Genomic DNA, 23,537 nt, shown 5'->3' with positions numbered 1-23,537 from the left:
ATGTTAAACTAAAGATATGGATAAGCAACCACACTGAAAAGTCCGATGAAAATTATGAAATAATCCCAATAATTATAGTTTTTCAAATGTAAAAAACTATTTGGATCATTTTAAAGGAGCACTGAAGTCCTTTCAAAGTTTAATGTCACTCTTCAGACAAGTACAGACATAACACACTTCCAGAAAGGAGTATTTTTTATCATTCTGCACAAATTAAAATACAGTGCTTTAATGAAAAAGAAAAGCATCATATAATTGTTACACTGGATGAAGTTTTGGCCATCTCTTCAGGAGAAGGACTCTTTACTACTTCTTTGATGAACTGTTCGAGGGCCGTGAAGTAGCCCTGGCACTGCCACGTGTCGTTATGAGTCCCATCGGGGAAAATGGCTAACCTCTTAGTCCGAGACGGGGAGAGCTCATAGAGCTGCTTCATCATTACCGGGGGGATTAACTGGTCAGAGAGCCCGGAGATGAAGAGAGAAGGCATTCTGCACTGAGAGATTTTTCTGTAGGACAAGAACTTATTTTTGTAGCACCATAAAGGAAGGTAGCGCATCGGAAAGAATGAGAATAAAGTGCTGGCCATGTGCGGTATGCTTAAAAACGTGTTCTCAACCATGATGGCTGAAATCCTGTGTGAATTCTCAGAAGCCAAGTGAATCGCTACCGCGCCTCCCAAGGAACGGCCGAACAGGAAGACTTTCGTCTTGTCAAGGTCGGGCCTGCTCATCACATAGTCCAGCACAGCCTCAGAGTCAAGGTACAGGCCTTCTTCGCTTGCTTCTCCTTCACTCTTTCCATAGCCTCGGTAGTCGACCAGCAGGAGATTAACTTTGAGGTTAACCAACATAAGCAAGGCGTTTGGCAGCCTGTGGCCTATGTTGCCTGCATTCCCGTGAAAATAAATTATAGTCGGGGAATAGGGTGAGCTGTCTCCAGTGTATCTTATCAAAATAAGATTCAGACGCACTCCATCTTTGGTTCTGATGAAAATGTTTTCATGTGGAATACCAGTGGGCATGGGAACATAAAGGCGTGAAGAAGACGGCTGTTCTGGGAAGTAAAGCAATACATCCTGGAATTTATACAGAATACCTGCTATTGATATGAATATTAACAGAAGTAAGACAATGCCTCCATACAGATGAAAGGTCACTATTAAAGATAAAAGAGAAATGCGGCAGAGAGCCCAAGACCAGGAAGCCAAAGCTACCAGCCATCTTTCAGCAAAGTTCCACAGCACCCAGGACTTCTCCATCGCGGCTCTCTGCAAGTGCCCTAGAGAAAGAGAGAGAGAGAGAGTGAGTCAGTGAGGCGGCATGTATCTATTAGCTTAAAAGTTAGATCCACGATGTAACAAATCCCATCACTAGGAGAATCCTTGGAAACCTACATCAGTCCATCCACAAAACCGACTGTTCTAATTCTCCTGGTCCCTTCAGTTCTCAAGCTGTTTGCACCCTCCACTGCTGTATTGATGAAAGCCAAATATGCATCAAATTATATTCATTTTGTAAAAAGAAAAAAAAAAAGGCAGTTTTTTTTTTTAATGCATTAAAAATACTTTCATTCATGTATCTTCCTTGATTTAATAGAAAAATAAACGGATGCCATGTTCCCCATTTTTTCCAGGAGGGAACAGAGGCTCGGGAGCCTAAGTGGATTGGCCACGTCCCAGCTTTGCAGGCAGAAGAGCCCGGAGGCCAAGAAGCACGACGAGGCCAAGAAGCACGACGAGGCCAAGAAGCACGCCGGCAAGGCCCCTGGTGCGCCCACTGGTCAGCTGAGGAGGGCGGGGGCAGCCTCCTGGCGGAGGTGAGGCAGCTTCCGGTCCGCTGCGCATGCTGCACGCTGGTCACGCCGGCAAGCCTAGTGAAAGGCCCTCAGCTCGTGCAGGCGCAGGCGCAGCGCCCCTCCCTTACAAGGAGGACGTCTGCGGCGGCGCCTCACGGCAGCCCCAACCTGCGCTTCTCTAACTGGTGGCGCTGAGCACCTCTTCACGCGCCACCAGCCACGTGCACGTCTTCTCTGGAGCGACGTCTATTAGGTCTGCACATTTTTTGACTGGGTGGTGGTGTTTTGCTGTGTTTTTGATATTGAGCTGTATAAGCTGTTTGTCTATTTTGAAAAATAAGCCCTTGTTGGTCTCATGATTTGCGAATACTGTTTCCCAGTCTGTAGGTTGTCTTTGCATTTTGTCTATGGTTTCCTTCACTGGGCAAAAGCTTTTAAGTTTAATTAGGTACCATTTGTTTATTTTTTGCTTTTGTTTCCATGACTAGAAAAGACAGATGCAAAAAACATTGCTGCAATTTATGTCAAAGAGTGTTCTGCATTCTTCTCAATGAAACCGTACATGAGATTGTCTGAATTTCTGATAGGTCATTATTAGCATATAGAAACACAACATATTTTTGTATATTGATTTTGTATCCTACACCTTTATTGAGCTAAGTAGGTTGAGGGCAAATTTTATTAAAGAGGGAGTTAACAGAGTCTAACCTGTCAAGATCAATCCAATATACTTTATTGTCAATTTTCCACATTATAGAAAAAATTTATAATTAAACTAGAATAAAAAATAAAGTATCCTCCCCCCCCCCCCCCCCGCCCCAATTTGGAGGTTCTTGCATAGCTAAATTTAAAAAACAATTTAAAACTGTGTTCAATCGCTCAATTGTGTCTGACTCTTTGAGGCCCCATGGACCGTAGCCCACCAGGCTCTTCTGTCTATGAAATTTTCCAGGTAGGAATCCTGGAACGTGTTGCCATCTCCTTCTCAAGGGGATCTTCTCAACCCAAGGATAGAACCCTCGTCCCTTGCATCTCCTGCATCAGCAGGCAGATTCTTTACCACTAGCGCCATCTGGGAAGCCCTTTCTAATACTGTATTATTTTTAAGAAACAGTCTAGTAATTTGTGTTTCACAACTGATTTAAAAGAAACTTTAGACTGCGAGCCCTGTGCAACATGCTCAATCCTTTATATAGCCCTTACTGCAATTTCACACCCATGAGGCAACAAGACTGCTGCGGTATACTGATAAGGCTGTAAACACTCAGGGGACAGGTGTGAAACAAAGGCACAGGAATTCTATCTGAGAACCAGAGGTAAGTGAAGAAAATTACTCACGGGAGAAAAATCTTTTAAAACTTTGCTGAAAAATATAACTGATGTAAAGCAAATACAAAAGAGAAGCTTTCAAAAGTCAATGCTTTTATAATCAAATAAAATTTACACATACTGTCTTAAAAAGGCAAAAGAGGTGAGATGCTACAATTTTTTGTGGTCATCTACTTATTTACCATTAAAAAAAAAATTCTCTTTTACTCACTAACAAAACTATCCATAAAGTTAGTCTTAAATTTAATGAATAATTCTTAATGACTTTTTAAAATTTTACTGTATGCCATAAACTTTTAAATGTAGCATTTTAGTTCATCAAATTAAACACTGAAGATCAAGTTAAATTATGCTGGCTATACAGATGAGTTAGATGATGTAACAGATTTAATTTTTCATCATCTCACCAAAAATAGCTAACTATTTCACTAAACATGGATTTTCAAATTTGAGTTTTTTTCAAATGACTCTCTTTGAATACAAACCAACAGCCTAGCATTTTTCTGAAGTTGCTCTGAAATCAATACTGCCACCCAGTTGTGGCAAGTTTTATTACAATAAGCTTGACGATAAGCCAGAGAAAAGCAGGTATGGGAGGTGAAGACAAAAATCCAAGCTTAAAAGACATGGCAGCAGCACCTGAGCATGAGGGATCAGAGCTGGGTAGAACCAGGCTGCAAGAAGCTACACTCCGGCAGCCGAACAAGCCAAGGGCACGGAGTCCTGAACTCCAGCCCCGGGCTCCAGGTCGCCAACCGACGCGGCTCCCGGCCCAGGACGGCCATGCACCAACAGCACCCGGGGCTGCTCTATAACCGTCACTGTAGGGGCGGGTCTCAGAGCTACATCTGACCGCCTTCCTTTTTCATCTAGTGCTAACACTTACTTAATTTAATCCTTATTTCTCTAAGTGTAAGAGAATGACTTTCATTTGCACCTAGGAGTTGTATAGGAAAATTTGGAAATAGACTGGCATTTATCTGATACATCAAAACAAAACAATGTTTGTATAATGATTAGGATTAATGAGGTCTAGGATATAACATACAAACACGCTAGAGCACTGTACCATTTGGGAAAAATACATCATTTAAGATATTTCTTTAGTGAAAAAAGGTACTTTTTTTTCAGTCAAGCCAATCATTTATGACAGAAGTATCTGAGAGATGCGTAACTCAAGTATCATTTGTTCTCTGACATATCAGGAAAAAACAGGAAATTCATCCCCTTAAAGTCTGCTCTGCCATGTATTTGTTAAGTATTCTTGGGTGTATCACTTATTTTCAGTTTGAATTTTCTTTTCGGTAGAATGAGAATTTTTAAAATGCTCATGTAACTGCATTCTGAACACTGGACATGTATATTTAAGAGTGGACATCAGGAAAGTGGCATATTTGAGTCTATTATTGCTTAGGAATAATAGGATTAACCTTGCAGTTTTCCACAAAGCTTTCCTGAAAAGTCACCTACATTAAATGACTTTGTGATACACAAATGCAATCTTGCAATGGATTGTTACACTGTGCAAGTCAATAAAATTCAATTCACTTTGAGGAATAGCAAATGGAAGTCAATTTTAAGGATTGGTTAATAAAAAATGTTCTAGAGAGTGTGTGTGTCTTCTCTTCAATACACTGCAGCGTACGGGTGGCTTAGAAAGAGACCTCTGCTCAGACTGCCTCATGTTTCCTAACCCACTTTGCCAGTGACTTCCGCTCCCCATTCTGTACCATACCTCCATGCTCTTAAAGGAACTGGATCTAGCAAGCAATCCAGGAAGGACTTCTTATTTAACAAATCTGATGAAACTATCAACGAAGTACAATTATTCAAGCCATAACTCGAGCCATCTGTTGAGATGTAAAAATAACTTTGCATAAACCCAGATGCTATGATGGTCAGTAAAAAATGAACACTTCCTTGAAAACAGTCAACAGATCCTAGAGCTAGCAGTAAGTGTCCCATTTGTTTTACCAAAAAAATTAGTGTGAATAAAGGGTTAACAAAACTTCTCCTCCCTGGAAAAATAACGAGCTCTGGTTAACCCTCAGCACTGTTTCCCTGGGAACCTCCTACAGGTAGGCGACCAGAAATGTTTCTGAGGAACAATCTGCGTGGTGGGATCGCCACCGCAGAGCTGAGTCTGGGCTGCGCGGGGTAAGGTGTGCGCCTGGCGCGTTCTCGGCTGAGTCCTGGGCACTATGCCTGTGTCCCACAACAGAAGATCCCACTTCCCGTGGGGCATGAAGCAGTTCGGTCACAGCGCCGCCTGCTCCCAGCCCTGCGTCCTCTCCCCACCAGCCTGAGCCGTCCGTCGCTTGGAATGGGACACGCGACGCTGCCAAGCTGGGTCTTCGATCCGCATCTTTCAACAAGGCAGTGGGAAGCTGGGGTCGGGTATGGTCTACTGCGTCTTTTGAGAGTGTCCAGCTGAACCCAAGACCACTGCTGCTGGTCATGCAGAATAAGCAGGGCAATTAGTTACCCCTTAGAAAGTACATCTTAGGAGGCAGCATTTATGAAGGGTGTTGCCAGAAGAGATGGATTTTTTTGCCAGGCTCTTTTGCATGCTGCAATGCATTTGCTAATAACATCTTAGAACCATAAGCAATCAAGATAAACGGTGAGTTTAACATACCTCAAGTGAAACCAAAGTTTACACTGATTAGAAAAGTTGTTTAGAGGGAAAGGACGTTAGACCTGTTGAGCACAGAAGCTTGGTCCCCAGTATCCCTCATCTTCCACGCTTTTTACATTATTACCATGTTTTTAACATTATGCCTGGTGGTGGTGGTGGTTGGGTCGCTAAGTCGTGTCCAACTCTTGCAACCCCATGGACTGTAGCCCACCAGGCTCCCCTGTCCATGGGATTCTCCAGGCAAGAATACTGGAGTGGGTTGCCACTTCCTTCTCCAGGGAATCTTCCAGATCCAGGGATCGAACCCGGGTCTCCTGCATGGCAGGCAGATTCTCTATCGAGTGAGCTACAAGGGAAGTCCCATGTCTTAAATAAATATCTAACTTATTTCCATTTCTCAATCATGCCTCTGCCAAGTTATCACACACTAACTGACTCTCGGGCCCATCTATCTGTGTCTCTAACCATTCCAACACCTGCTTAACCACTAAGAGAATTCACTGAAAAGCGTGAGTTATCATGAGGATCTCTCATAAAAAGCAAACCCCGCTTGCTAATGAATCCAATGGATTTTTCTCGTTCACACTGCAACAGTGTACCGTTAAGTGGCACTAAATCCTGAATCTTCCTTGGCTTCCAGCAGAATCAAATTTTCATGTGTCTCCCTCTGACCCACCCCTGAACACAGGTATTTTCCAAGGACCTGTATACTGACCCTTCTTTCCCTCGGGGATTTCATTCTTTCTCATGCCTCCATCATACCAGTTTATGAATTATGAATTCTTCATGTCTACTTCATCCATAATCTCAATTTATCTGTTTGCTGAGTACTTGATGCTTCATAAGCAACGCAAACTTATCCCAAACTAAATAAATCCTCCTTAGCTAATGTTTTCCATGGTTTATGTAAATTATGAACAAAAAGGCATGATATGTGAACGAATGTTTTCTTTTTGAAAACCAGCTGATTCTAGGGCTTAATATAAAATAACATGCAGACTAAATCTATGTTACAGTATCAAAAATAAGCACATTATAGCATGTTTTACAGCTAAGTAAAAAATGTCAATCTTAGAAAAGTAATTTTTGTGCTTTTTATTTAGATAAAGTGGTTAGCAGTGTCACACTGATATTAGTGAACACTTCTCAAAAAATAACCTATTAAAAACATGATTAATTTTTCTATTATGCATAGTCAAAGTCAGTCTAATCGTGACTGTTTTCTTTTTAAAAAGAACAGTTTTGAAACAATTAGTATCTTTTTATACTCTATTAGCACCTGGATCATAGGAATGAAACGTATGGATCTGCTGATGATCGCTGTGAGAATTTTATGGTCAACATTAACTAGTTTGGTTCACCGTGACTGCTCCGTATGCTTCCTATCTTTAAATATCAGTACAATAAGCAATTTAAGGCTAAAGACACAAAGAATGGATAGCTTGGAGCTGTCAGAACCACCATGCTGGCTACAGGGTGAGCCGAGGGTCCAGTCAGCTGCGGGAGCGATGGCTGCCATGCTCACCTGGCCTCCGCCACCTGCTCTCACACGTGGACTCAGGGCCCATTCCTGAGGGGAAATAAATAACTGTTCTACAAGCTGAGGCTTAAAAGAGATCAACAGCAAGTGTGTGCCCACCCTCAGTGATCTTATATGAGTTCTCAAGGGCACCCTCAAGCCCAGCCTAGACCACAGAACAGCCCCACGGTCGCTTTCCCAGGCTCGTCAGATTCCAGTGCAGGCTATCATCCGATTTAAAGATGAAAGGCAATGCCACCAATACCTGCACCCATCTGCTATCTCAACCACAGACGCTACAGATAACTCAAAATTTATAAACATGCAATTTTAAAAAATAACAGGACAAAGCACAGCTCCAGGGTTAAGAATTTCTCTTACTTTCTATCAAGCAGCTGTCTATGTCGCTTATTTTTATTCATTTAGCACAGTTACTCACAGGAACTGGAAGCATTCAAACAAAATCTAAATAAATACCTGGCAAGGGCAGTGTGAAATAGAGCGGTTGAACTGGGCGAACTATAAGGTCCTGCTGAAACCTGAGACCTTTCTATGCCCGTGGTTCTCCAAGTGTGGCTGCAGACTCCTGGTGTCCCAAGGTCCATTCAAAGGGTGTTTCAGATCAACAGGACCAATGTAAGCAGACGACAACGTTCCTTGCTGTTTCACTCTTTGACATTTGCACTAGTGGGACAAAACCAAAGACAGGTGAAACTGCCGGTGCCTTAGCAAGACTCCAGACAGGGGCCGCAAAATGTAGGCGCCCCTGCACTCTTTACCACATCTCACTCAGTGAGTCCACTTTGCAACATTTTGTGACAACAAGTGGCCAAGCAAGGGGGGCACGTGAGGCACTAATGCTGAGTGTGGCTGCGCTCAGTCCCATCCGAAGCTTTGCGACCCTATGGACTGTACTGAAAACACATCTGACGTGTAGGATGAACTAGCTGCTTTATTTAAGTGACACCACTTTTACCTAAAAAGACAATTGATAAACTGTGGTTGTTCAGACTTGTGTGTTTGGCGGACATTTTTTCTGAAGAATGAGTGAAGGTGCCAATAGCTTCCTCGACTTAAGAGACTTTTCTGATGGCACTGTGATGGTAATGACACTAACAAGTGTGATTTTTGACAACATGTTAAATGTGTGATTATTTGGAAGAATCTGCCCAGCACAGTAAACTAACATTTTCAATGACCAGGGTTATCGGTGTCACAAAAATCAAGCACAGGTAAAAAAAAAATTCATTGAAAGATAAACCAATGGATTTTACCATAATGGAGACAAAAAGTTCTTTGATATGGATTTCAGATTCCACAATGTAACTGATCTTTAAGAAACTGCCATCTGTTGAGTATATCCACAATTATCTGAAAAGACTATTAAAATAACCCCTTTACAACCATAATCTGTGTGAGCCTTTCTTCATAAACTTCACCGAAAACAACCTACCATATGACAGTGAATGCAGAAACATGATAATATGCCTGTCTTCTATTAAACAGACATTAAAGATATTTATAAAAATGTAAAACAGCGCTATATTCCTTGCTAATTTTTTGGCAAAGATGGCTATTTTGCATAAAAATGTTATTATGCTGAAATACGATGGATTTTTTTTACTATTTTTAAGTGATAAAATTATGCATTTTATAAGCTCCCACTCTTAATTTCTAAAACAATAAATATCTTTCTACATAGTCTACATATATGAAAACTCTTTGGAGACCTCAGTAATTTTTTAAAATGTGAAGGTGCTCTGAAACAAAAAAAAATTGAGCACCACTGTTCTACACTGCCTAACTACATAATTTTATTGCCTTTTTTTCTGCAAAGACTTAATACCTTTAAATTAACAATGAAGTACTACATTAACTTAAATCTTTTGTGCGTTATAATATTTACAGGTTTCTAAAGCTTTATAGGTCCTGGAAGAGAAATATCTTCAGTAAAGACACATAATTTCTTTGCGTCCCAAGGACTATGGCCATAAGACAGATGACAAACAGGGGAGATGACCTTTCAGCCGGGGTCATCTAGCGCCCTGAGTGAGGCTTTGACCCAGCCACTGCTGCTTTGCACACCTCGGTGACTAGTCACATCCACGTTTAAATGTGGGAAACCACTCTGAATGAGCATCCTTGTACGTCACTTTCTGAGTTTCTACATTTGTAAAAGGAAGCACTTACCTGAATAATACCTAAGGTCTCACAAATTCTACTTTACAGGTGATAGAGAAAAATTAAAGGCTGGAATTGGAAAGTAGATATTGAATTATAAATAATACTGTTTTCACTAACTGGTACGGTGGAAATTTGGAGGCCCTGGTTATGGGACTTTTAAGAGTACCTGAAAAGTTACTGAGAGATATAGGACTCCAGAAATCACAGATGTGTGGAGACGTGGTGATTTTATATTTCAACTGAGGTTTGTAAAATATTTAACTCAACAAACATGTTCAGTCTCTTTCCCAGACCACCACTATCAAAGTAATATGTCTAAACAACGCACAGTCAAAGCTGTAGAAAATAACTTTGGCTAAACAATCTTCACAAAATAATCGACATCGTTATGTTTTAGGAGTTTGTAGTTAATGGGAGGGGAAGAAGAAAAGCTGGTATACAAAGACCATCATGAGTTTCCATGAACTCGACGGGTTTTTTTCTTTGCTTTGCACAGGGAACTCAGGTTATTCTCTCCAATAAGCAGCAATGTCAGTGATGCAAACGGCACCTTCCAGAGTAATTCCAAGTGTACAGTAACAACGACCCTCAACCTCCTCCTCACCAAAGAACACTACCGCCTTCCCTGTGAAGCTGGCGGTCTCTTCGTATCAATCCTTTATGCTGCGGTATTTTATCTAAACATTTAAAATAAAGATTAACAACTTACATTAAGAACTAAAACTCAAACTATGGGAATGAATACATTTAATTATGATTGTCCCAATAATTTGTTTTTGTTCAGTCGCTCAGTCGTGTCCGACTCTTTGCGACCCCATGGACTGCTGCACGCCAGGCTTCCCTATCCTTCACCATCTCCCGAAGTTTGTTCAAATTAATGTCCATTGAGCTGGTGATGCTATCAAACCATCTCATTCTCTGCTGCCCTCTTCTCCTTTTGCTTTCTATCTTTCCCAGCAGAGTAAACTGGACAAATATGTTATTCTTTCAATCATAGATAAAATTTTAATGAAGGTTGGAACTGACTCACAAAAAGAAAGTAAATGCTAATTATCCTCATTATTTTTAAACTGCAAAAGTTTACATCGAATTGCACGGTATATGTTCATTTACTGATTCTGCCAAGAGAAAAAGGTCTTTGAAAACTCTAAAAGATGTTTTACCTATACATGAATTAAATAGGAATTCCTCAAAAACAAACTGATTGAAGAGTAATCAATAATAAATACAATTTTAAACAAAACACCATTTAAAAAAGTCGTAAATGTACTATTATTTTAACGGCCTTTATATCCATCTCTACTGATGATTTTAGGAACATCCTGTTTTTTAAAAAAAAAAAAAAACTGTTCATACATTAAAAAAATACCATACCAACAAGTGACAAAACCATGCATAGGTGCAAGGGAACACTTAAAAAGCAGGAAGCAAATTCATGTGTCACTCCTGACCCCTACATCACAAGGGGAGAATGGTATCCTCTGGGGGAATTCACAGCTTCCAGTCACGTTTCAGGTAACAGAGAAGCAGATTCAGCCTTCCCGCCTTAGTATATCTCCTTTTCTGCTAAGCACTGGGGAGTTAAGAAACCATGCCAGCTGCACAGCTGAAATGGAAACACAAATAGCCGCTATCAGTGTGCTGGAGACACCGCAGAATGAATTATCTATTTCCCTAATGGTTACCCACATGTCATCAATAATGAAAAAGCGAGTATTAATAGTCCTATGGGACAAATGAACAATAACTGCCTATGGATATGCTGGATAGCAACTGAAGAGTTCAGAGAGCATTTTAAACTGGGATTTCAATCAGCTTGAGCAGACGTCTGGAACACTACACCAGACAGCAACTCAGGAGCATTTTGGGGTTTCTCTTTCACTGGAAACACAGGAGACCTGGCACATAAGAGTCAACTCTGAGGGAGCAAAAACGACAGATTCTTGTCACTGTGGAAGCCAATCGCAACTTGTTCTGAGAGTAAATATCAAAGAAAGAAAATTTAAAAAAAGAAAAAAGATCCACAAGGCTAAAAATGCAAACAGTGATGTTAGAATAAAAAATGATAATGTAATTCAGGAAGTTTCCAACTTGTGAAGGGATAGTGTTCTAAATACTATTAACCAAACGGATCAAACTTAGAATTCATTTTCTTATAAAATCAATGTTCAGGAGAAGCAAGATTCCCAGGCTAACTCATAAATACGCACAGTTCATGCCCTAAAAATGCAACAGCTTTGCAATTCCAGTACAATGTACTGCTGCAGGAGTTAAGACTTATAAGAAACAGGAACATAAAATGTAGTAATTTATTATGCAGCCTATCACTTCAGGGAAAGAAAACTCCTAATTAGAAAAAACTAGAATCCTTTTTTAAAGGTCTGTTCTAAAAAGAGTATACAAGGACCTCAAACCTTGTAGAGGAGACTAAACAAGAATCAGAAAGATTTTAGAATCTGTGGCTAACAACTGAGTTCTAAATTAAGGAAAAAACAGAGAAACAGAAATAGACTCCCCTGAGCAAAGAGACAAGAGAGGAAAGATCATGGCAAAACGTGAGGGTGGATGGTTTCCCTACCCACTACTGAAGTCAAACTGTTAAGCCAGGACAGCGTGGTGAGGAAATGCTCTCATCCAGGCCTGAGGTGTGTCTCAGAAGATGGGAGGCACGCCAAGATGCCCATGTTCAGATATTCACAACCTGGCTTCCTTTCCTCATTCCAAAGGAAATTCCTCATCCAAAGAAAACCATCAATGGCAGGCAGTGTCTGTGCGAGGAGAAGGAGCCTGTTTCCAAGCTCGGTATGTTAATAGCTAGGTGGCTTTTGCCAACCCATTTACCCTCTCTAAATGTGTTTCCTCGTAGGTTAAAAGGAGATCAAACACCTAACCAGAACTCGGCTGAGATCAAATGTAATGCAGTGCGTTGAGCAACACAGCTCCTTGTAGGAGACAGAATTTAAAGCATTCTGTTTACCTACGAGAGCAGACTAGGTGAAAGTACAACTAGCACGTCTGCTCGACTTGGATTTTGAACAATGGCAGGACTCGCTGGAGAACACCTGAGTCGCTGCACACAGGAAGTGATGAGGGCGACGCCTTCTTTTTTTCTGTTAAAACTCAGTGCGGGGGGCAGTTCCTTCAGAAAGCCTTCCCTGGACCTCTGCTCCCTACTGCCAACCACGCCACATCCTGCAGTTTGCACAAACGCACGCGGTGGCACTCACTAGTGTAGCCTAACTCACCTGCTTTACACGGGCTGCGGATTCCTTGACGACAGTGACATCACCTTATGGAAATCCGCCTAAAGATTTTCAGGAGATTGAGCAAAGCTGGGCACCCAGTAAGTCTGTATTAACAATGACTGGGTTGAGCGGTCTAGGTCTTCAGCAGGACAGTTATTCGGACAAGAACACTAGACGGTCAACCGTGAGTTACTTACTTCTTACTTAGAACAAAACTTAACCTTTTAGCAAAAAAAGACATGCGAGCAATCTAAGCCTGCCCACGAAGAATTAACCACCCCACCGAATGATACCAGGAATAAGATGCCACGAAAAGCGAGCTTGACACTTAAGAGCCCGGATCTCCTTCTGTCTTTCCACTGAGTCCCTACTACGGGGGAAAGGTAACTCAAAGGGCCGTTGAATAGTAAGACTTGTTTGGGGGGGCGGGCGGTTGTGACGCCTTGGGCAGTAAACTCTCGTGATACATTTTGCAGAACAATATCCATACACGTTGCTGACACGGGCGTCTGCAGACTGACTTTCAACTCCGCGGGGGTGCTCCGGGGCGGCTCCGTCGGCGCCCCGAAGTTCCTGCCCCGACAGCCGCGGCTCTCACGGCCTGTACCTGACGTGAGCGGCCCAGGCCGCCCCCAGCCCCCTGGGCCCTGGGCGCGGGGCTCCGGCCGCACCCGGCCCGAGAGAGGAGGGCCGGGCCGGCGGAGGCTGGGGTTCGCGCGCGTCCCTGCGGACGCCGCGGACAGCGGCTCTCGGACGCGCCCCGGGCCCCCTCCCGGCCCGCGGAGCACAGGCGCGCCCCGGGCGCCCACAGCGCTGTCTGCCAGGGCTTCTCCGGCCCCCTCAGCCGGCGGAGGCGCCCCCGCACGGCCCCGCGGCGAGCAGCTCCCCGGAGGACCCCGGCGGCCGCCCCGCACTCACTCAGACCCGCGGGCAGGCCGCGCACTCGGGAGCCGGCGCCGCGCAGCAGCGTCCCCCGGCGCCGCTTCCGTCGCTCCTCATCGTCCTCCTCCGCCTCCCGCCGCGGGGCCGCCGCCGCCGTCGCCACGGTCCGGCCCCGAGCTCCCGCCGCGCCGCACTCGGCTCCCCCACTTCCGGCTCACGCTCGGTGTCGCCGGCAAATGCCCCCGCCGGCGCCCACATCACCTGCTCTGGCCCTTCCTCCTGGGAGCGGGGAAGGCGGCCCCGCCCTCCTAGGCATGCGCAGACACGGCGGCCCGGTAGGGGCGGGGGAAGAGAGTCCCCGGCGACGGAGGCCCGGGAAGGACAAGATACCGCGAGGCCGGATACCGCGTGCGATCGCGGTGAACTGGGTACCCCCGCCGTGGGTGTCAGGCATCCTCCTAGCACCGGTAGACTTCCCGCCCTGCCTCTGATGACTCAGGATCTGCTGCGGGACGCTTTTCTTCCCGAAGAGAGTGTCTGCCCCAGAAGGTTGTTAGACGTATGGCAGTGAGTTCCGGCACTTCCGTAAGGGCACTTAACTTCTTGTCTTCTTCCAGCCTAGCCCGCTCCTACCTTCGTCAGGGTGCACCGTCGCGAGCGGATGCATGTTTTATCAGGCCCCGAGACCTGTACCACTTAGACGGCCCTTTTATTTTAAAAAAATGAAATAAAAAAATTCAAAACTACCTTTTGCAACTTTTTACAAAAACCCAAGACCGTGGCAACATCTCTAGGGCCCCCTAACAAGGCCTTGGAAGTGACCACACAAATGGGAGCCTCACGCTGGAACGTCGTGACTTCCACGGTCAACCCCCTGCGCACCAAGTTGTACCGAACTGTTTGTTTATAGGTGTCTGTCTCCTGTCAGTCCCTATTCTCTGGACTCTGTTTTATATCTACAGAGGATATGTCATAATGTTTTCTTAAAACGTGAAATCGCTACCAGATTGAGAGCTCCAGCTCACAGAGGCTCTGGATAATAATTCCTGTTATTACCTGATAAGCACCACCCACCAAGACAGACGACCGCTTATGAACATAAACTAATAATCAAAGCAACTCTAGCAGATACTTAATGAAAAACTGTTGATTCTCTTTGAACCAAGCATTAGGCTACAATACCATGGTAAACTGGAGAGTGGGATTTGAATCAACTTGAGAGTTTGGTTTCGTGATTCGTGGGTCCCTTGTTACATCACTAGTACAGAGCACAGACCCCAACATTATAGCAACTCAATAGATGCTGAACAAGGTACGAAAATGTACACGAATGCCTTTGCAGAAGATGGGCATGTAGGGGATCCTTTAATTTAACACTGTCGGTTATTCCTCCCCAGTACATGGATGAGTTGACTAGTAGGTGGATGAATTACCCACAAAACAGTACCATGTGACTTTACAAGTCAAGTGATTTTAGAGAAATATTCAGTCAATATAGGTGAATTAGACATATAAAGAAATTAACTGTTGGGCTAGAAGGAGCTAGACTTCAGTCTAGCTTTACTGCATATTAGTACTGTGAACTAAATGTGTGTTTGTAAAATGAGGCTTTTGTACATTAGACAACTCCTAAGGGCACTTAACAGCTCCAAGATGTATTCTTCAAGCTTGTTGCAGCAAAATTTCATTTTAAAGCAATAGTATTTTATGCTAAAATGAAGTGTCTAATTCTAAAAGTTGTTTCCTCCTACACTTTATGAATAAATTCTCAGTTCTCCATGGTGGAAGAGGACAAACCATAGGAACATACTGGTAGAATTCTACAGCTCCCAGAACATAAGGATTCGGTTTGTTTTCATTTCTCAATTTTGCATATGTAGTACAATTACAATATCATAGTAGCTGCTCAATAAAGATTTGTGGCACGATTTTATTTTGAATCCTTGAATATAAACTAGAACTCCACAGTTGATTTCCGAGTATGCAACTGTTTATATTATGAATGACACATTTTTTATTCTTATGAATTAGACGAGAACTCATCACAGTTGCACCATCATGAAAAACACATAGGAAAGCACAGGCTCAGACAATTTTGCAAAAGCATATTTTCCCACCTAAATGAAACAGCAGACGTTTGGGGAAGGAAGATGCCCTCTTCCCCCCTGGGCGGTTTCTCAACCACGGAAATGAGCGTTGGTACCACTCTTTACACATAGGAAGCAGAACTCGAGAGGTTGTCACCTGCCAAGAGCAGCCTAAAGAGAGGCACAGGCTCAAAGTACCAATAACGAGCCAGTGGACAAAGTGTTTTGCGGTCTTACTTCGCGACGAAATCCACTCTCGCGGGTCAACCGACTGCAAATAGGTTCTGCTGCTGAGGCCAACCGGATGTGTGTTTGTAACCACACTGTAACCCTCTCTGCCTCCGGTCCTCCGCAGCGCAGCCAGGCGGGCGGTCCTCCCAGAGCCCTCCGGAAGGTTACTGCGCTTGCGCACATCGTCTCCCTGACATCACAGCCTCTGGACCCCGCAGGTACAGACGGCGCTTGCGCACGGCATCCCTATTAAATCCGGACCGCTCCGTCCGCAGGTAAGCGACTGCGCCTGCGCAGGGAGCAGCTGCCGGAAGCGGCCGGCCGCGCTCCTGCTTCCGGTTTGGTGGCGGCGCCTGTGATTTCAGGTCAGGTAGGAGGCTCGTGCGGCGGCGGAATCGGGGGAGGGACCTCGCCTTCCGGGAGGGCCCAGGGGTGAGGCGAAGGCTGGACAAGTGTTGCCGTGGAGGCGGGGGCCGTGTCTCGTCTTCTCAGTCCAGCAAACATTGTGGTCTTTAAGAGTTCAGGTTTCTTCTTGGTCCTTCGGTTCATCCGCCGGCGTCCCCAGGTGAGGGGGCGTCAATGCCCTGGCGACACGCTGCGTTAGAAGCCCCGTCTCTGCTTCAAGGTGCTTGCTCGGGACCCCACCCTTGGGACGTGGGACTTGGGGGTGTGGTGCCTTTGACTCTCAAGAATCGTGTTGGCTGCTTGAATTGCCAAGATTCTGGCGCCCACCCTGCCAACTGGGGACCCTCGGCCGCAGTTGATGGGAGTAGTGTGGGTCCTTCAGTGATTTTGCACGGGAGTCTGGCCTGAGGAAAACGAGCGAGTATGGGCTTGGAGGGAATGCTTGTTTCTCTTCTTACACTGGTTTTATTTTCACGACTAATTTCTTTCTCCTGGGGTTCTTCCAGAATATCACAAAGTGCTGTGGAAAGTGTAATCCCTTTTGTCTTGTCGAGGGTTGTACGGTCACTTTCTCTCCCAATAAAATAGCGTTGACTCCTTTCCCACATTCACGTAATAAAACCTCGGTAGTTTGTTTTCACTTCAGAGCGGCGATCTAGGCAGCAGTTGAATGGATGATGAGTCATTATTAATACTAATTCCTGTATTCATTCTCTTAAGAGCTTTGCTTGGTACTTTGTAATATTTGTGTTTTCAGTGGGTGTTTTTTTTTTGAACCAACAAGCATTATAGTACTGAAATCGGTCAGGGGCTTATTAAATATCATGTACTACATTAAGCATCTTATGTAAATTGTCAGATGTCATCCGAATTTATATGTAGTTATCAACCTCACTTCACACTTATGGAAACTTAGAGAAGTTAAATAGTAGAGAAATTAAACAGTGCGTCATATCACACAGCTAATAAGTGTTAGACTTCACACTTAAACTCGGATTTATTGGACTTCTGAGCCCTAAGCACAAACTTATTTGTTTTGCTTTTTCATAAATCAAAAATATCAGCTAAAATGCTCAGATTCCAAAAAATAAGAGCATGTTAAAAAGCAGTGGAAATACTAATATTTGATTTCTTGTATAGTTTTCATAAGTAAAAATTTTCAAAGTATATTCATTTTATACTAATTTTGGAATCTTTGTTATCTATGGGACAGCCTTAGGACGCATGTGTAGATCTACGTCATTATGTGGTTCTCACTGCTTCTATAATTTGAGTCCTTGCCTTGGATTTTCTCAGGGTAACTGACTTTGAGTTCATAGTAGAATCTACAGATAGATCAGAAACTGTACACCAGACTTGAGCATTCAAAGAAGTGTTTCTCAACATACATATTGTATATGAATTGTAAACAGGGCATTGTGTGTCCTAATGTGCTGGGTTGAGGGAGCAGGTCTTGAGAGATGAGACAGTGAACAGATCTAAACAGGTGGTGCAGTCAGTTATGCAAATGAGACAGCAAGGGGAAGCCAGCTCCCCTATTCAAAGATAAAACACTCAGCAATGTGGTCTTCTGGTCTGACTGGGTAGAAGTTGGGTTTCCTTTGCCAGGAATTTGAGTGAGAAGGGAGGCTGTTTTTCCCTATAGGCCCCCAGATGAATGTTGTTCACCTTCCCCAAAGTGGTCATGACTGCTGAATGTTTTAAATAAACACCCCACCACTTGTGTGTTTGTGTGGGTGTGTGATCACCTCCTGACTTTCCCTGGTGTGCTTTTCCAGGAACTCAGCTCCACGTTTCAGTAATTCATTCAACAAACTCATGAACTCCTATGTGCCAATTTATGTGGTACAAATTATACCGATTTCTAACATTCAGAGACTGACGGTTTAGTAAACATGGTATGGTGATTGACTCCTTGTGCTAACTGCTAGGTTAAGTGGCCTTGTGCTGACATTATGCGATTCCCTTTTGTTTCCTAGGGTGGGGAATCCCCTGGACTCTGTACCGCAAGAGATCTCCCCACTCCTGGAAGCAGCTCTGGCTCCTTGCTCTCTGGGCTACTTGAGAACTTGCCAAGAGGTGTCTGAAACTACAAGATAAGGCATTCTTCAGATTCTTAGAGTACACATTTTACTTAAATCTTTTTTGGCTAAAGTTAGTATATTTTAGTGTTAACATAGTTTAAACCATATTAAAATAGTTCTGTTGTAGATTTTAATAGAACATGCATGAATATTTAAAGCTTCAAAGTAATTTTATGCTTGTGGTAACCACTTTAGCAAATAATCTAGACCCTAGTCCAGCAAGGTCCCCATTTTTCCCTCAGTGACTTTAGAAGATTCTTCAGTGGGGAGCTCTGTCTCATGGCATTTTACTTTTATTATATTTTTATTAAAGCAATTAGCACTTTATAATCATTCCCAGAACGTTCTCTTTTCATTACAGAATGTGCACCTAAGGCAGAAGCATACTGTATTTGCCTGTAGCGCAGTGTCGAGCCCATATGTAGTCACCAGGTGGTTTGAGGATTATTGGCATGAGAATATGAGCCAAAAACCTGTGCTGATGAATTCAAATTTGTGAAACTGTATGAACTGTGATGCTAGAGTTGAGAGATAGGTAAAGTGAGAATTCTATGGGGAGAGTATTTTGATTTGGGCTTTGGCTGCCATAGTGACTTGTCAGAGCAGGGAAGAAGTGATAGTGAACAGTCATAGACTTTTTCAGGAAGGAGAGGGTTCTTATTTGGAGGGGAAGGAGTCTGGATTATCTATGCACAAGTTCAGTTCAGCCAAATTTGAATTCAGTGAACCAGTGATTTGGTAAAAACATGATTTTAAGAAGTTTTTTTTCTATGTATAATGGATAAACAACAAGGTCCTCCTGTATAGCACAGGGAACTATATTCAATATCCTGTGATAAGCCATAATAAAAAAAATAGGAAAAAATTATATACACACACGCACATATATGTATAATTGAATCACTTTGCTCTACAGCAGAAATGTACACAGCATTATAAATCAACTATAATAAAAAAATAAGATAAAATGTGAAAAATTGTTTGTAAATAAAGAAAAATAGTTTGTTTCTGATGCTGTGTGATGGTGGTCTGAAAGAAAAAGAAGAAAAATACAAGAAAAGACCTCAGGAGCCCAGAAATGAACTGGAATTGAAACAGAATAGTTGTAGAGGTTGCAAAGAGACATCATTTGTTTGATCTATTTTCATGTAATGAATGTTACTGAACATTTATTATAAACCACACACTCTCTATGAGGTCATTATATTAAATATTTAGTTGAATTTTATCTTTTAAAGTTACTCTCCTTTTGCTTTACCAGATAAACCAGAAGATTCACCATCGCTTCTATGGCTGCCTCACAAGCCTCACAAACCTCACAGACTGTTGCATCTCACGTTCCTTTTGCAGATTTATGTTCGACTTTAGAACGAATACAGAAAAGTAAAGGGCGTGCAGAAAAAATCAGACACTTCAAAGCATTTTTAGATTCTTGGAGAAAATTTCATGATGCCCTTCATAAGAACCAAAAAGATGTCACAGATTCTTTTTATCCAGCCATGAGGCTTATTCTTCCTCATCTGGAAAGGGAGAGAATGGCCTATGGAATCAAAGAAATTATGCTGGCTAAGCTTTATGTTGAATTGCTTAACTTGCCTCGAGATGGAAAAGATGCCCTTAAGCTTTTGAACTACAGAACACCGACCGGAACCCGTGGAGATGCTGGAGACTTTGCAATGATTGCGTACTTTGTATTGAAACCCAGATGTCTACAGAAAGGAAGCCTAAGCATTCAGCAAGTAAATGACATTTTAGACTCCATTGCCAGCAATAATTCTGCCAAAAGGAAAGACCTAATGAAGAAAAGTGTTCTTCAGCTTATAACTCAGAGTTCAGCACTTGAACAAAAATGGCTGATACGGATGATTGTTAAGGACCTAAAGCTTGGTTTTAGTCAGCACACTATATTTTCTGTTTTTCACCGTGATGCTGCTGAGTTGCATAATGTCACCACAGATCTGGAGAAGGTCTGTAGGCAACTGCACGATCCTTCAGTGGGACTCAGTGACATTTCCATCACCCTATTCTCCGCCTTTAAACCCATGCTAGCCGCTATAGCAGATATTGAGCGAATTGAGAAGGACATGAAACACCAGAGTTTCTACATCGAAACCAAGCTCGACGGCGAGCGGATGCAGATGCACAAGGATGGGGATGTGTACCGGTACTTCTCTCGCAATGGGTATAACTATGAGGACCAGTTTGGTGCTTCCCCACAGGAAGGGTCTCTCACACCATTCATTCATAATGCATTCAGAACAGATGTGCTGAACTGTATTCTCGACGGTGAGATGATGGCCTACAACCCTAACACACAGACTTTTATGCAAAAGGGGAATAAGTTTGATATTAAAAGAATGGTGGAAGATTCTGAGCTGCAGACTTGTTACTGTGTTTTTGATGTATTGATGGTTAATGATAAAAAGCTAGGACATGAGACCCTGAGAAAGAGGTTTGAAATTCTTAATAGTGTTTTCACACCTGTACCAGGTAGAATAGAAATAGTGCAGAAAACACAAGCTCATACTAAGAAAGAAGTAATTGATGCTTTGAATGAAGCGATAGATAAAAGAGAAGAGGGGATCATGGTAAAACACCCGCTGTCCATTTACAAGCCAGATAAAAGAGGTGAAGGATGGTTAAAAATTAAACCAGAGTATGTCAGTGGACTGATGGATGAGCTGGACATCTTAATCGTCGGGGGCTACTGGGGGAAGGGTGCCCGGGGTGGGATGATGTCTCATTTTTTGTGTGCTGTGGCAGAGAAGCCCGCTTCTGGTGAAAAACCCTCAGTGTTTCACACTCTCTGTCGCGTTGGCTCGGGTTACACTATGAAAGAACTGTATGACCTCGGTTTGAAGTTGGCGAAACACTGGAAGCCTTTTCATAGGAAAGCCCCACCAAGCAACATTCTGTGTGGAACAGAGAAGCCAGAGGTCTACATCAAGCCTTGCAATTCAGTCATTGTTCAGGTTAAGGCCACAGAGATCGTCCCCAGTGACATGTATAAAACCGGCTGCACGTTGCGTTTTCCACGGATTGAGAAAATAAGAGAAGACAAAGAATGGTACGAATGTACATCCCTGGAGGACTTAGAGCAACTTCGAGGGAAGGCCTGTGGAAAGCTCGCGTCCAAACACCTTTACGTGAGTGGCGATGATGAACCACAAGAGAAAAAGCGGAAAGCTGCCCCAAAGATGAAGAAAGTCATTGGAATTATTGAGCACCTAAAAGCTCCCAACCTTTCTAACGTAAACAGGGTTTCTACTGTCTTTGAAGACGTGGAGTTTTGTGTCATGAGTGGAACCGGCAACCATCCCAAGCCTGACCTGGAAAACAGAATCGCCGAGTTGGGTGGTTACATAGTACAGAACCCAGGCCCAGACACGTACTGTGTGATCGCAGGGTCTGACAACATTCGAGTGAAAAATATCATCTCTTCAGATAAACATGATGTCGTCAAGCCAGAGTGGCTGCTAGAGTGTTTTAGGACCAGAAGCTGTGTGCCCTGGCAACCCCGCTTCATGATCCACATGTGCCCGTCGACAAAGCAACACTTTGCCCAGGAATACGACCAATACGGGGATAGTTACTTTGTCGACACAGATTTGCACCAACTGAAGGAAGTGTTTTCGGGAATTAAAAACGCTGGTGAGCAGACTCCTGGGGAGATGAGTCCTGTGATTGCTGATTTGGAACACAGGTATTCCTGGGCCAGCATGCCTCTTAGCATGTTTAGACACCACACCGTTTATTTGGACTTGTACGCTGTCATCAATGACTTAAGTACCAGAATCAAGGGAGCTAGGTTAGCCATCACAGCCTTGGAGCTTCGATTTCATGGAGCACAAGTAGTTTCCTATTTAGCTGAGGGAGTGTCTCACGTCATTGTTGGGGAAGATCAGAGTCGGGTTGCAGACTTGAAAGCTATTCGAAGGACTCTTAAGAGGAAATTTAAAATCTTACAAGAACGTTGGGTCACTGTTTCAATAGACAAGTGTGAATTACAGGAGGAAAATCAGTATTTGGTTTGAAGCTAGCTTTCCTAGTGAGGCAAGCCTCAGATCTGACTGACTCATTGCAACAGATTATCATGATAAAATGTTAAACTATGTTTTATTTTCATCTGTTAAAAATCTGTGCTTAAAAAGCATTACTAGATACAGTCATCATAACTTTATTTTTTTTCCTGTATTTTTATAGAGCTTTTAATAATAAGAAAAAAGATACCCATGTTTATAAGGAAAACACTTAAAAAAGTGGATTATTTAACAAGAAATACAAATGGTGAAAAGACACTCAGTAGCCCAATGTCAAGAAAGAAAATTTTTTAGCAGTATAGTATTTCATTATTTTTATGACCAAGATGAAATAAAAAGTTTAACATTATAATCTTATACAAATATAAAAATTTAACTCATATTAATAAAATAGATTTAGAAGCTTTTAGACTCATTAAAAGTAGTGACCTAAACAGGATTTTCTGAAGTCGAATAAAATTTTTAATAATGGCTTTTGTCTAATAAAAGCATTGCAAGAAAAATATTCGTTGGCACATGTGGATTTGTAAATACGTCTTTTTAAGTTAAAGGCTAAAATTCCACTTTTAAATGTGAAATGTGAACAAATTTATTTTTTAAGGTTAAGGTCAGGCTCATGAATAAAATGCCTTGTTAATGATCAGGGTGAGTGTGTGTGCTCAGTCATGTTCGAGTCTTAACAACCCCATGGACTGTAGCCTGCCAGGCTTCTCTGTCTATAGGATTTTCCAGGCAAGAATATTGGAGGGGGTTGCCATTTCCTCCAAGGAGTCTTCCCAACCCAGGGATTGAACCCATGTCTCCTGCATCCCCTGCATTGGCAGGCAGATTCTTTACCGTTGCACCACCTTAAAAGCACCTTGTTAATGATGTTATTAGCTAAATCAGAGGAGATTGAGTAATGGTCTAAGAACTTAAAGTTAGATCAGTTTGATTTTTTAAATCTCTTGCAATTTTAAACGAACTTGGCCTACACTTAATTTTTTCTAAAATAGAGGATATTTTAAAAATATATTTTTATATGAATTTGTACTTCAGTATAAATACTATTTGGCAAAGTAGTTTTCCTACGTATGGCCTATTGAAAAGGTGTCAG

General features: G+C 42.7%; 2 protein-coding genes across 2 annotated transcripts; one reads left to right on the top strand and one right to left on the bottom strand.

Moving 5' to 3' along the window:
- Positions 1-247: 247 nt before the first annotated feature.
- Positions 248-7,832, bottom strand: ABHD13 (abhydrolase domain containing 13). Its single transcript, XM_052650266.1, has 2 exons — positions 7,761-7,832; positions 248-1,281 (listed from the first exon to the last, which is right to left on the bottom strand). Exon 2 carries the CDS (start codon positions 1,259-1,261, stop codon positions 248-250), a length of 1,014 nt encoding a protein of 337 aa, XP_052506226.1. The 5' UTR covers positions 1,262-1,281; positions 7,761-7,832.
- A 12,032-nt stretch (positions 7,833-19,864) lies between these two features.
- Positions 19,865-22,435, top strand: LIG4 (DNA ligase 4). Its single transcript, XM_052650289.1, has one exon. The coding sequence runs from the start codon at positions 19,901-19,903 to the stop codon at positions 22,433-22,435; it is 2,535 nt and encodes an 844-aa protein (XP_052506249.1). The 5' UTR covers positions 19,865-19,900.
- The last annotated feature ends 1,102 nt before the right edge of the window (positions 22,436-23,537 follow it).

Source organism: Budorcas taxicolor, chromosome 12 (assembly GCF_023091745.1).
Source record: "Budorcas taxicolor isolate Tak-1 chromosome 12, Takin1.1, whole genome shotgun sequence".
In the NCBI taxonomy this organism is placed as follows: domain Eukaryota; kingdom Metazoa; phylum Chordata; class Mammalia; order Artiodactyla; family Bovidae; genus Budorcas; species Budorcas taxicolor.
This window is presented reverse-complemented; position numbering and strand designations above follow the sequence as displayed.

Coding starts and splice junctions, on each gene's coding strand:
- ABHD13 (XM_052650266.1), bottom strand. CDS start 1,261: ATGGAGAAGTCCTGGGTGCTGTGGAACTTTGCTGAAAGATGGCTGGTA.
- LIG4 (XM_052650289.1), top strand. CDS start 19,901: ATGAGGCTTATTCTTCCTCATCTGGAAAGGGAGAGAATGGCCTATGGA.